The sequence below is a fragment of the Pyxicephalus adspersus genome, chromosome 4 (assembly GCF_032062135.1).
Source record: "Pyxicephalus adspersus chromosome 4, UCB_Pads_2.0, whole genome shotgun sequence".
Lineage (NCBI taxonomy): Eukaryota > Metazoa > Chordata > Amphibia > Anura > Pyxicephalidae > Pyxicephalus > Pyxicephalus adspersus.
In genome coordinates, this window is record NC_092861.1 from 101140356 (window position 1) to 101156500 (window position 16145).

The window sequence follows — 16145 nt, forward strand, 5'->3', positions numbered from 1 at the left end:
ATCTAATCGCCTTAATTGGCAGATTCGCGCTCCCTATTGTGAAGGCTGGAATCCGGCTGGTAGTGAGGCGGGTGTACGCGCATACTCGAGCCCGGACCGCGGTGATCCGCGATCGCTGGCCGCGCGTACGTTCGTGCTTCCAGCGATCGCGGATTTCAATGATGAATCAGGGGCAAAGTCTCCATCTTCACTGAAATATGGTAGGAATGTCACCTCTCTTGTCCTATAAACCATTATTTTATCTTCTGGTCACAGACAGTTCTTTCTTTTAGCCTGGACGCTAAAAGTTCAGATGTTTGTTTTGACAAACTTAGCTCACGCATTACCAATTGACTTCTTCCTGGGAGAACTGTTGGTTTAATGAAACACTTCCTTTATATTCACTTCCACTGCTAACTCCTTGATTACACTCCAAACCCTGTATATCCTCCATGTCGGATACAGGAATATCAGGGAGTGTACTTAACACTGGTATGGGAATTATGCTTCACGCTTCATGCTTCACAGGTCGTCTTGCTGATTCCAAATCAGGATATTCCCACTTGTTTTTCTTGTAACAATTGAAACCTTTTACATTCACAGCACAAAAATAACAATCATTATGATGATTTTTTAGGCTTTTGCCATACTATAGGTACACCAAATTTCAAACTTTTCAGTTTTCCATTTTTCCACTGATGTAGGCAGTCTACACAAGTTTTGCATACCATATGGGGAGCCTAATACTTATCTTGGTCCCCCAGTTTATTACCAAAATATGCACGATATGCTTGTTTCACAAAATCTGTAATGTTTCTTCTCTGTTTTTGCTGAGATTTTTCACCACAAATGTAGTGAAATACATCAAGGTCATTTAAACAACTTCTTCTTGAAGAACTCATATTTCTGTAAAACAAGAAAAAGTATGAATAAAAAGAAGGCAAATGAAAGTTTCATGAAAATAATGATACATTTATTATATAAAATGATTAACATCGGTGTAAATAAAGATTGAAAATAATATGCTGTGTTAACATTTGTTGTTGGTAAAATTGTCTATTCCGATTCCTGTATCACAAGAACTAGAGCCAATTCAATAAAACTGATGTCATTTCTGGATTCAGTAGATCTAAAATACACTAAATTTAAAAAATCTACAGCAAGTGAAAAAAATTTTTTTTTTTGAGCTGTGTTATCAACAAATGTATTTCTGTACTAGGTATTGTACTGTATTAGTGTATTATCTGTATTATTCTATTTAAGCATTTTTGGAAACCTACGTTCAAATTCCATTTCTCTATATATTATTGTTTCAATTATACCATGTTTGTCTCAATCATAGTATGCATCTTTATATTTGATATTTAAATTATATGTTTTCTTTAGTTTAACAATGTAGAAACCCCTCTCTAAATATGAAAACTCTAAATGATTATACACCTAAATGTTTACCTACTAGGTAAGTTGCATATACATTTTTTATGTTTAGATTCAGACTTATTTTACTTTCCAGCACTAACACTGCCACTTGTATTTCACTATATTTCAATGCCCAGCTAAATATATGTTTATCATTTATCCACCATTCCCTCCTCAAAAGATTCCCCTTCCCTCATCACCAGAGCTTGTGGGGGACAAAGCGCCTCTTTCGAGTATAATCTGCCCTCAACTGGACACGAAAGGAGCCGATCTAATGTCCGGCTTGTTCCATGACAGAATCCCAATTACGTTACGGGGAATCCCCTTCCTCGATAGACGCGCAATGGTCACTTCATTTTGCCGATATAGAATGCTGCACATGTACATGTGATCAGATATATAAACCTTGCTGTGTTGCAATCTATATAGTGATGTGGTCTGCCATATAAGGCAGGTTGGTTCCAACTTGCAAACAGCCCTTTCGGCTGCATCCTGGTCTGTGCTCTCATCAATTTTGATATTCTTGGGCAGAATTACCTTTGGGCATTATCCCTTTAGGACTTATTCTTCTGGTAAGGAAACTTTACAGAATATCTATATCACCCCTCAAATACTATTCACACTGATTCATTCATTTTATAAACAACCACACCCCCCAAAATTTTTCCATACAGACTCCTATTACTAATGTGGTTTATAGTCCTATTCATCTGTGTCTGAACCCTTAATGATGGATGGATAAAACACAACTGCTAAACTCAGACCACTTTTGATAATCTGATTAAGAACTACACGTGAGTCTCTTACGACCTACTATAGATGGTATGTACCCATACACTATGACCATATGGTGATTCAAATATCTACAAAAACCTGAAAACTCTGTTTCCAATTAAGTGTATTTTCCACTGGCATTATTTACAGCCGAAATCCCCTCATCAACCTTTTTTGTCTTATCAATACACCTCTAAATATTGTCACTTACCACTCTAACATAAGTAAATCTCTTTTACATTAAAATTTTTTATACCACTTATATTATTTACTACTACTTAACCCCCCTGGCTTTCTGATTCTGTACGTTTTTTTAAGCAAAATGTGGTACATTGTTTTGCATGGAGATTTATTTTACATTGTAGGCCTATAATTCTTAGGCATAACTCACTGAAATATGTCCAATATTTAAAAAATCTAATAAAACTTTAAATAAAAAAAAAACTGTTAAAACAAGGGTGCATAAAAATACTGAAAACTGTAACATAACTGTACAGTAGCATGTATAATATACAAATAGGCCCATAAATATTTGGACAGAGACAAATTTTTCTAATTTTGGTTCTGTACATTACCACAAATAATTTTAAATTAAACAACTCAGATGCAGTTGAACTGCAGACTTCCAGCTTTAATTCAGTGGGCTGAAGAAAAAGATTTTAACACAATCACTTCATTTCAGGGGTTCAAAAGTAATTGGACAAATAAAAAGCTGAAAATAAAAGTTCATTTCTAATACTTGGTTGAAAACCCTTTGCTGGCAATGACAGAATGCAGTCCTGAATTCATGGACATCACCATTGCTGGGTTTCCTCCTTTTAAATGCTCGGTCAGGCCTTTACTGCAGCGGCTTTCAGTTGCTGTTTGTTTGTGGGCTTTTCTGTCCGAAGTTTAGTCTTCAACAAGTGAAATGCATGCTCAATTCGGTTCAGATCAGGTGACTGACTTGGCCATTGAAGAATATTCCACTTCTTTGCTTTAATAAACCCCTGGGTTGCTTTGGCTGTATGTTTTGTGTCATTGTCCATCTGTGTTATGAAACGCTTCCCAATTAATTTGTCTGCATTTAGCTGGATTTGAGCAGACAGTATGTCTCTGAACACCTCAGAATTCATTCAGCTGCTTCTGTCCCGTGTTACATCATCGATAAACACTAGTGTCCCAGTGCCACTGGCAGCCATGCATGCCCAAGCCATCACACTGCCTCCGCCATGTTTTACAGATGATGTGGTATGCTTTGATTATGAGCTGTTGTTCCACGCCTTCTCCATACTTGTTTCTTGTCATCATTCTCGTAAAGGTTGATCTTGGTTTCATCTGTCGAAAAAATGTTTTTCTAGAACTGTGCTGGCTTTTTTAGATGTTTTTTTTAGCAAAGTCCAATCTAGCCTTTCTATTCTGGAGGCTTATGAATGGCTTGCACCTAGCAGTGCACCCTCTGTATTTACCTTCATGCAGTCTTCTTTTTACGGCAGACTTGGATATCAATATGCCTACTTCCTGGAGAGTGTTGTTCACTTGGTTGGCTGTTGAACCCCATACAAAATTATTTAAATTTCCCAGCGCACCTTCTGCCCGTACCGACGCATGCACTGATGTCACCGGGGCCACCCCAGGAGAATCACTGCGCTCGCTGGCTGAAGCTCGGAGAAAGACGCCACGCAAGGATGAGATCCATCGGGCAGGACGCTGGGGGACACGATGGGACAAGGTAACAGTGTTTTTTATTTTTTTTTTAGCAACCCTGAGTGTGGCTCGGGGTTTTCCGCTTTGTGCATGTTTTTTTACCCCGAGCCACACTCCGGAACACCACCAGGGGGGTTAATGGACTCTAGGCATCTACCTTTAGAACTACTATTGTTATTACTATGATTGGAGTATTTGATGTTCTTTTTACAGTGCACAACAACCATTTTGCTACTGGGAATAACACATGTGATTTACATGATATTGAGTGTGCTGATTCCAAATCTGAACTCAGAATCATGTACAGATTTTAAGTTATAGGTGTGCTATAGCTGTTCAAATGGTCAGTAATTGGGTAATGTTTTTTACATGGGAAAAATATAACAGTTGCAGCTACCACTATGGCTGCTGCGGCCTCAGCTGACTCACATCCCCTGGTGGCATGCATGTTCCCAGCAGCGGGCTGACGTCAAAAATAGGTATATAAAGCGAGATGGACCAAGGGCTTGTCTCTAGTGCAAAACCATCTTTTTGGATAGTACAGCTAGGTCACAGTGAGTCTGTTTTAAGGTAAAGATGAGTAGGCGCAGCTGTGTTAATAAACTGGACAAATTTTGCTACATCTGTGGCAAATATACCCCGTGTGATCAACGCAAGAACTTAACCAAGAGGGTGAGATTAGTTTACAAGTATTACATTGGATGTGAAATTGGAGATCAGGATAAAAGCTGGTGTGTTTCGGCGGCCTAACACAATGGTTGAATGGGAATATGAATAAAATGCCTTTTGCTGTGCCTATGGTTTGGTGTGAGCCAAAAGACCATCACTCGGTCTCCAAATTCTGTATGAGTAAAATTGCTGGGATTTTGAGGAAGACTAAGTCAAAAAAATCCTGATTGTGAATTTGCTCTAAAGCCAGTGCCACATGATGCAGAGAATCCAGGGCCAGTCCCTCCTACATCTGTTGTTACTGAAAGTGACATGTTGGATTAGGAACAGGAGGATGATGTCGATGTTAATGAATGGTATGAACCCTAATTTCAAGAGGGTTAACCACTTCTTATAAGCCATTCAGATTTAGATGATCTAGTAAGGGTCCTGTCTGTCAAAAGAGAAGTCTGAACTGTTAGCCTCCTGATTAAAGGAGTGAGAAAAGGAACGACAACTTCACACTTTCGTGATTGTCACACAAAGTTTGCAGGTTATTACAAGCTGGAAAACGACATTTGCTTCGTCACCCATGTGAGTTGTCTGATGATGGAGTTAGGTTGCGAATACATACCAGAGCAGTGGAGATTGTTCATAGACTCGAACAAAGCAAGTTTGAAAGCTGTATTTGCTGCATAAAGGTAACAAAAAATATTCTGTTCCTCTTGCTCATGCCGAGGGAATGGAAGAGATATACAAACCCATGGAGGTCATTTTGAAATTGATAAACTATTCAGAACACAAGTGGAACATTTGTGCTTACCTGAAGGTGGTGGCACTCCTTCTTGGCCCTAGAATTGGGATATACAAAATATGTGCTTTCTATGCCTGTGGAACAGTCATGATGACAGCAACCATTACAAAGTGAAATAATTACCACCCAGACCTGAACAGACTGTTGGTCAGTACAATGTGAAGCATAAATCACTCATTGATCCACAGAAAGTTTACCTTCCGCCATTTCATATTAAACTTGGATTAATGAAAAATCTTGTTGTTGCAATGGATGGTGATGGTATGGGTTTTCAGTATCTGAAGGACAAGTATGGAAAAGATAAACAGATGCTAAACTGAAAGCAGGCATTTTTGTTGGTCCACAAATCCGCAATTTGATGCATGATGCCATATTCACAGACAAACTCAACCAACTTGAACTTGCTGCTTGGGATTAATTTGTGCTAGTTGCACAAAACTTTCTGGGCAACCAGTGAACTGAAAACCATGCTGAACTCGTGAACAACATGCTAACAGCATACCATACCAACTTGGCTGCCGAATGTCACTAAAAATTAATTTCTTACATTCCTATCTGGTCATCTTCCCACAAAACTTGGGTGATATGAGTGATGAACAAGGGAAGAGGTTCCAGAAGAACATTTCTGTTATGGCAACAAGATATCAAGGCCAGTGCAAACCCAACATGATGGGAGACTACTGCTGGTTTTTGCAACGGGAGACAGCGGAGAGTCACAAACGCAAAAGCAAGTGCCTAAAACACTTCTGAAGTGTACATGTGTATTGAACAAGGACTCAGGTGAATTATGTGTATTTGTATATGTTGTTGCAACATAAAACTATGTTTTTGTAAAGTCATGGATTTATGAGGCAAAAGTTAGCTATGTATAGAGATTACATAGTAACTGCGGAACGAGAGAATGCAGTTAATCGCGTCTATATGCGTAATTAACTTAAGATCCTGACATCTTAGGCAGACTCAGACTTCAGATTTTGGTTCAGCACACTTGATTTAGTATAGGACACATGGATTAGACCAGGAAGCAGAGAATATTTATTTTTTTGTGATGCAGTGTTATCATTAGTCCTAATATATCTATCATGATATGAATATACATTAAGCTAAGTAAGCATATATGTGTTCACATTTCATATGTTTTCGCAAAACCTGTACTTACAGTAAGGGAAAAAAAGTATTTGATCCCTTGCTGATTTTGTATGTTTGCCCTCTGACAAAGAAATGACCAGTCTGTAATTGTAATGGTAGGTTTATTGTAGCTGTGAGAGACAGAATAACAACAAAAGAACATTTAAAACCCCAGTGCTCAAAAGTCAGAGCTTGATGTGCATTGTAATGAGTGAAATAAGTATTTGATCCCCTATCAACCAGTATGGAGACTGGCTAGGCCACTCCAGGACCTTCATGTGCTTCTTCTTGAGCCACTCCTTTGTTGCCTTGGCCGTATGTTTTGGTTCATTATCATGATGGAATACCCATCCACAATCCATTTTCAAGCTGCTTGGCGATAGTCTTGTAGTACCAGTCTAGCCTTGTGTAGGTCCACAATCTTGTCCCTGACATCCTTAGACAGCTCTTTGGTCTTGGCCATGGTGTATAGTTTGGAATCCGATTGATTGCTTCTGTGGACAGGTGTCTTTTATACAGGTACTGTAACAAGCTTGGATTAAGAGCACTCCCCTACAGAGGGTGCTCCTAATCTCAACTTGTTACCTGCATACCAGTGAAGACACCAGGAAGCCTGAAATCTTGCTGGTTGATAGGGCATCAAATACTTATTTCATATATTACAATGCACATCAAGCTCTGACTTTTGAGCACTGGGTTTTTGAGGGTTCTTTTGTTATTCTGTCTCTCACAGCTACAATAAACCCACCATTACAATTATAGACTGGTCATGTCAGATACTTGTTTCTTTGTCATAGGTACAAAGCCAAAAGTACAAAATCAGCAGGGGATCAAATACTTTTTTTTCCCTCACTGTATGTTCATATGGATATGCCTATCCCTTTATGTTTTATTTGTATTTTTCAGTATATAGTATCTTGAATGTATACACAGACTGTACAGTCCTTACATTACTTTACCCCTGAAGAAGCCAACCGTGGCAAAAACCCATTTGGATACATACGACTAATATGGTTATTCATTCTGTTAGAGTATCTGTTTAGCACCAATATCCCAGCCCTGTGAAATTGTAACAGGACTGGGCTATGATATGATATGTGTTCATTATAATTAGGTATGAATCAAGAGTATATCAATACATAATTATTATTTTATCAAAGAACCTGAGCCTCGAACCTCTTTCTTTTGTCTCTTCACACACAATTTATTTATGATTGAGAAATTATTTAAAATAAACAGTGTTGCTATTCACAGTTAATCAGCGGCCAATTTTTTTGGTTCTATTTGTAGTGAAAAACACGTTTTTGTAGCTGATGCCTGCTGTGAACATGAGGCCCAGGTTCATTACATATCAGGCTGACAGACTGTTGTCGGTTAAAGCAGGGGTCCCCAACCCCCGATCCAGCCGTCTGACAGGTAGGCCTTGGCACTGACTCGTGGACCCCCCAGTGGGGTCAGGAAAAGGGCCCCGTTGGGAAGGGCACACTGGCCAGAGCCGCGGACAATGTATCCTGTATATATCACAGGCTCAGGGCAGTTGGGCGGGTTATGTCTCTGGAGTGCGTGGAGAGTGGGCGGGTTCTGGCATCATGACATCACTCTGGGGGAAGTTTCTTGGTGGTCATCAGGGGACAAGTTTTTTTATTTTTTTATTTTTTTTTTATAAAATGTCATTTATAAGAACAGCTCCCCGACTCTGAGGACATATGTCCAGTATTTGCAACACAGAACAATGTCAACTTTGGTGGACATGCTAATTTTAACAAATTCACTGAAAAAAAATAAGAGGAATAAGTAAAAAAAAGCAGCAACTCCACCTCTTACCTCTATATTTTGGCACACTATGTAGATTTAATTAGAAAGAGATTTTAACAAAGCTACTGCAACCCTCTCCATTTTGACAACTCAGATTGCTTTACCTCAATATAAAATATAAACGTATATAAAATATAAAATGTAAATTGTAAATAAATAAAACTGAAAAAACTACTGCAGTTTCTTTTAAAAAGATTTTGGTTTCTTTCATTTAGGTCTTGAATCTTGAAGGTCTCTCCTGTACATTTACTGTACATATTATGGATAATACATAATGTACAGACAGAACTGTACAGAAAAAAAAAATACATTGCTCTAAAAACCAAGGAAAGAGAACACAAGGTTAATGTTGACAAAGAAAAGGTCCAAAATCTTCCCTGTTGAGCTATTTAGCAGACAGATAGCCAAGTTACTTACAGTAGTATTGAAAGCTGCACATACATGACAGGGAATTTCACTCACAAGCTGTAAAGGGGAACAAATGCAAGCAGCTGACAGGCTAAATGTACATGGTCAACACTTATAATGTACATGATCCTATAGCTGGCTGTCCATAGTAACTCTAAATCATTACAAAAAACAAAAGTATTTTGTTAGTGAAATAAACAAACAATGGTTGTGAGTGAAAGAACTGCAGATGCTCTCAAATTAATTTTAACCGCACAGCTATTTAACATGTGAACACTTTGAACCGAATATGGTATCTATACACGATGGCTTCTGGCCTTTCCATAATTAAGGATAATACCACTGGAAGACTGATTTTTACACAACAAGCACATCCATGACTGGACAAAGCTTGCTGGGTGATCGTCATAATCCCCGCAGGTTAGGATTTATTAATAAATAAGAGATACAAAGGAGAGCTCAAAACTTTTAAATTATCTGAGCAAATCTAGCCCATTGGTGTTGATCCAAGTTTTATTTTTTTTTCCTCCAGAGACAGATTACTATGATTACTAGATGACTATCGGGAACCTTTACAATGCATGACAATTTGACAACACATATAGGTACCTAACCATCATGCAGGACCACATAATTTGCAAAAAAAAAATAAATAAATAAAAAAGACTGAAAAAGGTATTTGAACCTAAAAAGTATTAGTAAAAAAAAGCAATCCTCTGACCTTCTTAACTTATTTGCCACATGCAGGATCTTTAAGGAAAATAAAAAAAAAGGGGAAAAGCATTTTTAAAAGTCTCAATAAGGCTAAAAAAAAGTGTGCTAAGAAAAAATTTCTCCATGGTGTTTATAAGTAAAGCATTTAGAGAATTTGCACACAAGTCAAAGCTATAAAAAACTACAGGTAACAATATAAAGCATTAATAAACACCTGGAAGAAGAAAAATAGGTCTCTTGATTGTGTGGGTGTCTCTGGTGTTGGAATACAAATCCGTCACAGAAGATGAAGCTTAAAGGTAATTAAGATACCAAATTACTCACCAACTCATGATGTGGCTCAGTTTCTTTCCTCATTGGGGGGTCAAACTTAATCTGTCCAACTACAAATAAAAATCAGATATTGAGGAAATGTAAATAATTTTATTTCAATGGCTCTACTATAAGTAATACATGACAGCAAAAATATTAATTTTATTTAGTTCTTATAAAAGTAACACAATATTTTATTTCAGCCAAAACAAGTAAATAACAATTAAAGTAAAACTAGTAAATAATGTTTACTAAAAATTTAATCTTTGCAGAACTAGTTAAATTCATTGGTGAAATTGGTACATCTGAAGACCACAGTAGTTAATGCCTCCATATTCAACATACGTGAACAGGCTTTGAACATCTTTACCTTTTTATTGGTTATGATAGCTTAGAATTTTGTTTTTTCATTGGTAAAAATAATAGGCACAACATATCAGTCCATAACATACCAAGTTATTGTTACATGTAACGTATTACTATTTCATACAGACTTCCTTAAATCTTTGTCTGATTGTATAGAATAATTTAGGTTTCTGTAGCTCTAGATTTTAAAACACCGTACATTTAAAATGCAGAACTCTGTTACAATGATGTGTGGACAGACTTATAATAAAAAAATAATTACCAAACTTGTATATCAAAAATATTTAAACATAAATATGCCAATGTAAAGAATATTCACAACTGTAAAAAGAAACAGCATAAATGTATTGACAAAAAAATCCTGTTTTCATCCTGTTTTGCCCAGGTTAGAAAGGAACCAATTTCTCGGGCTATAATGAGACTATTTGCTCTGTCCTGCTAACTGATCAATGTCAAGGTTATAGTGCTTCCTGATTTCATTCAAATCAAAAGCCCTAACAGATGAATATTTTAGTCCAAATGTACGAAAGGATTGCCAGAGCTCATTCATGTATGTTGATTCAAAGCTAGGTCTTTTGTGTCACACTTACCCCTTCCTTGCACGTCTTTCCTGCGCATGCGGGCAATTCTGACCTTGGGCGTGCCTACTCAAGCTTTATCAGCTTTGCCGGCCAATCAGGAAATAGCCCTTTAATCATCCCCGGCTATTTAGCTAGCTAACACGTTGCACTCGTGTTCGTGCAACGTGTCTCCATTGTACCGAGGCCCTAGTTCTGTTAAGCTAGTTCATGTTCACCTGGTTTCCTCTGTCCACCTCCTGCGTTAACCCCTCGTTGTCCAGTCTTTTGGTTCCCAGCCATTTTCCCTTTGCTGTTCCAGTGCTTCTGTCAGTCCGTGGATATCCCTGAGTCACCTGTGTCTCCTGTTGCTTTCAGTGTCTCTTGTGTTCCCTGTGTCTGCAGTGGCCCCTGTGTCACTAGTATCTGTCTCCTTGATACCTGGCAACTGATCCCTGGCATGTGACCTGACCTCTTATGCTTACTGCCTGCCTTGACCTCGACTTTCCTTGAGTATCCTTCTGCTTTGTGATTGGATACTGTGTTTTGCCCACCTTGGTGTGCCGAAGGACTGCAACCTGGCAGTAACCAGCGGCGCAAACTCCTTACCATCAGAGGCTCTGGAGAAGACCTGGTTACTGCTTAGACTCTGCGCCTTGGCCCTTCTCAGGGCCTACACCACCTTTGTCCAAGCTGTAGCACCCCCTAGTGGTACTGTATCTCCGTGCGTATTATTATGTTATAAAGAAGTTTCCAAAAAAATCACCTTTCGACCCCAATAAACTGAAGGGACTCCTAAAATAACACCAAATTTGGATAGCTAAATTCACATAGAAAATTGGTCTTAAATAACAGGGTCAGTCGAAAGTCTTGCCAAATTTCCAGACCTGTAAAGCATTCTGCTGTGATGGATCAGATCTAGTGAAAGCCACATTAAACAGAATTAAGCACCCGAAGGGCGACTCCAGGCTTCCATGAGTAAACTGGGTAGTAAAAACTATGAATATGCTGGCTGATACTAAACTGCACTTGATGACATCACCAGCATGATTCCCAGATTAGTTGATCTAAATCCAACCAGCAACTGTTACTTGAAAAAATGAAAAATGACATGAAAAAGAGAGCATAGAAATCAGAGCTAAGAAAGACATTAACTTGAAAAAAAAAATGCATGATGGACAGTAAATGGGTTTTCAGTACCTTGTTGAGAAGTTTCCAAACATAAGCACTGCAAAAATGAACTAAGGGATATTTATCAAGTCTGTTTTGCAGAATCATGTTTTCAAACAATCGCTGAGCTAGAAGCTTGGGATGCATTCAAGTGGCTGTGTGAAAATTTCCTGGGCAACCATAGGTCTCATGCATACAAGGAAGGAGTTCAGAATCTGCTTGATTCATACTAGAAACCGGGATGTCGCATGTCATTAAAAATACATTTCTTGCACTCACATCTAGAATTCTTCCCGGAAAATCTTGGTATGGTGTGTGACGAACAAGGAGAACGTTTTCACCAGGACATTCAGTTAATGGAGCACTGCTACCAAGGTTTCTGGTAGATCTATATCACAGTGTACCTTATTTAACTTAACACTGAAAATGTATTACCATTCACTTCAATGGTGCTTACGTTTTAGTACAAAATACATGCACGTACAATGTTAACTATATTAGTACTCAGTACTCAGGAACTGTATGTGTTAGGGAAAACTGAAAACAAATCTGAAATCTGCTTGAAACGTTGATTTAGAAAAGTTTGCTGTGGTTTCTGATGATTATCAAAACTAATTTTTTGTTGACCTGTGTAATGAGTAAGTTACTAGTAGGTCATTAGAGGAGCAAAAAGAAAGGTTAGGGGTTAATTTTTCTATCAGGTCAAAAAAGGCAAGTGGGACATAAGCTGTGGAGGGATTTAAAGGCAAACCACAGAAGCTTGAATTTGACCCTACCAAAAAAGGAAAGTCCTTTTAATTATATGTGCAGGTGCACAATTTTACTGCTCTATCCATGCAGTTTTACAGCTTTTTGCAGCCTAAACTTAAGCCTGATGAAGATTACAGCCACTTGAGGAGTGAGCACACAGACACTACAATCTTTAGGATCATTGGCAGCTGCAATTATCAAAATTTCTTTGACAATCTGGACCCCATAGAGGGCTGTAGCAAATCCAAGATGATTCTGGCTTTCTCAAACACAACTGTGAGCTATACTACATAAGTACCTCAATAGCAGCACAGTGCAACAAGAGGTATGGAGGCAAATGTTGCTCTCACCCTACTTCACACTCTTCTGTGTTCATGCCCCTGGCATTAATTTATTAGATAGCTCACTTAGAGTAGATATAATACAGAGGCCTCTGCATTTACCTCTACATGAGTACAGTGTTTTCCCTAGAGCAACTTTGTTGGGTGGATAGCCTCTTCCCCCAGTTTTCCCTTTCCATCTGGCTAAACTTTTGTGCAGACAGCCCTCAGTGACTCTGGACAGCCTGGTAAATCTGGTTGTAAAATCAAAGATGAGGGGAATGTACATACAATAATTCACAACCTTTCTTTTGCTAATATTGTATCTAACTCACAAAATCTGCTGGCAAAACTGACAAGCTGTGGCTCTCACTAGTTTGCTACAGATAATTATTTTTTGCCCACAGCATAGTCTTGGTATACCAGGGTGTGGGTTAAAAAAAAACATTTGCAGATTAAACCAAGGGTAGCAGTGAGCGTTTCTGAATTGCTGACTGCTGCCTCCGTTCATTTTCTGCATGAACCCCGAGACAGCAGATCACTGGCTTGAGGAATCAGTAAATGCACTGCAACCTCACAACTAGTCTGAACACCGAATAAAGTTTAGTTCACATTAGCGTTTTTTGTTTTTTTTTTGCGGTAAAGATGGCAGCATTGCTGTGCGTTTTTTTCTGACTCTGCATGCAACATTCCAGGATGGCTTGTCTTTATCGAATTTTTTTTTTTTGACCGGAGTCAAGAACTATAGTAAAATTTTACTTTTATAAGTACTTATACATATGAACACCATTTAGAATCCCACAAGTAGACCGTTGTTAATGCTTACAGGTAATTTCTGACCGCGTCTTCTCTTCTCTTAAACTCCTATTAATTGAGTGAATTCTGTGAGGAACAACAACAGAAGGCTGGAAAAAAAAAAGACAATTCTTATAGCTTGAACCCTGAAAGACATTAGTTAGGCTTCAGCTTAACAGCAAACAACAAAATTTGTATTTATTAGTAATAATTCTCTAATATGAATGTAAATATGTAAAGAATCAAAAATATACAGGGGGAAAAAACCTACAGAGAAATTGCAGGTATAGCTTTTGTAAACCATTTCATTTGTTAAACATTTATTGCTTTACATCAAATCCTATTATACAGCATGTCACCTGCAAAACCTAAAACTCCTACAGCTGCTTTACATTTTAGCTTTCGTTAAATTCGACAACATTCCCAATACATAATCACTGTTACAGTGGAGTGGGAAAACATGACTGCCTTCAAATGCATGTACTGTCATTTCTGCATTCAATATAGATGAAAGGCAAACAATTATATCCATATTAACTGCTTGTATATACCCATGCTTCCTCTGAGCACGAATAAAGTGTTGTGTTCAAAAAAAAAAAAAAAAGCAAGACCTGCAATCAGAAGATTTTTCTAAAATTTTAGCCTTATCTACATTTTTATAAAAACAATCTTTTTGCTATTCAAACACTGCTGAAAAAAATAAAATGTTTTTATAAAGTGACACACAAGGGATGTTTTTTCTACTATTATTCTAAAGATAAAATCTCTTTTATTATCTCCAATAAACACATCAGTTGCTTTGTCGCATCAGAATACTCTACTCTTCTTTCCCACTTAAGAGGTTTTTAAATTAGAACAAAACAATCTCTTGTATCATCCCCTTTGCTATGCAAAGTGTTGTATAATCTGTCACTCTGCAACACCACTGAGCAAGAAACCTAAAGACCAAAGAACACTACAATCAGGTCAGAGACAAGCTGTGGAAAAGTATAGATCAGAGATGGTTTATAAACCCAAACAAACTGGAAGTTTGTATGTCACACAACAAGGTATTTATAAATGATTCCCCCATCAATTTGCCCATACTTTTTGTTTATATATATATATATATATATATATATATATATATATATAACATGAACACTTCTCAGCGAATTTCAGGTGAATGGACGGGAATAATTTATAAATAGAGCCTAAGGAGCCATCAAATCTAATAAAACAAAATGAAAGAATTTGGCACCACTGCATAAATATCTATATATATTTTCTGGGCTATTTTCCACCATTGTACAACCAGATTATGGATACACAGTGATAGAGTATCTGTATTTATTACTGTTATAAAACATATACTGTTGCTGTAATATACTTTTACTGTATGCTTTTCCCTTTCTGTATATGACCTGATTATTGTTATTATGACTTTAAAGACTTTATAAGTATATGCTACCACATATGTATTCATATGATTATTGTTCCAGCATCTCCCCGGGGTTCACCGTCTTCCAATTTCCAGAGGGTAAGGGCCCCCCTCCCCCGTCTGACTTGCGGGGATGGGGGCACTCATCGCCTCTTAAGTGCCCACTTGCTAAACCCCACATCCAACCCTGGATTGGGGTTGTGCCACCCTGCATAGCCCAGTTTTGTTAGACGGGGATGCTGTGTCTATGACCGGCCGCAGCGCTGAGTCTGGGCAGCGGATGGGTCTGCCCTCCTCCTCTGCTCCGGATGACCCGGGCTGGAGAGGCGGCGCAACTGACGCCGGCCCCCTAGCCCTGCAACATTCAGCCGTCCTCTGGATTCTCTCCAGACGCCGGCAGCGTGCACGTGTGGCGTAGGGGAGGTCCTGGGAGCGCCGTCCTATAAATGGAGTGGCGTTCTCTTGATCTGCCTGCTCCCCTGCACGCTAGCCACCACCATACAAGGACGTACAACCGGTATTTGCTAATATTTTGACACAAAGGTAACATTTAAAGACATATTGCTTAACACACTACTTCCAACTATTCCTATAGCTTATGAAAAGGATCTATTTATTATTTTTTAAGATATATTTATATCCTATGCTTACTTTCTGATCTCCAACCTATCCTATTTAATACCTGTTACAGCACTGTTCCTTGTGCTGGGGAGATATCTTCGCTCTAAACTGTTTGGAGTAACTTACACCTTTCTAACCTCTGCAGTAAGTATAACCTATCATTCTACAGGACCATGTAAGTCTTAACATACCAGTATGACACTAATGAACTTTCATGAATATGTATTTGATTTAAATTTTCCAAAAATGCAAAAGATTTTCTGAACAAATTTATTAATATCAATTTGTTTATATGTAGCTTATCTCTATATTGATATGCAATGTATCGGTTTTAATTAGTTAAATAGCTAACACTGATCTAATACCAGGATATACATGTATAGCACATTAGACTAATAATTAAACTTTCATTAATCTAGATACAAGTACCACAATTGCTAAACACATGT

The 16145-nt window shown here is 38.0% G+C and overlaps 1 protein-coding gene across 8 annotated transcripts in view; it reads right to left on the minus strand.

Moving 5' to 3' along the window:
* The window catches only part of MAP4K3 (mitogen-activated protein kinase kinase kinase kinase 3), a 325471-nt gene that overhangs the window by 188670 nt on the left and 120656 nt on the right, over nt 1-16145 (minus strand). For all 8 annotated transcript variants that reach the window (XR_011920413.1, XR_011920412.1, XR_011920414.1 and 5 more), the window contains 2 exons: nt 13687-13765; nt 9710-9768 (listed from right to left, as the gene is read on the minus strand). Coding sequence is in view for 5 of the 8 variants with exons in the window: in XM_072409172.1 (XP_072265273.1) it covers nt 9710-9768; nt 13687-13765 (138 nt within the window). In the remaining 3 variants the exon portion in view is untranslated. The remainder of the gene's footprint in view (nt 1-9709; nt 9769-13686; nt 13766-16145) is intronic.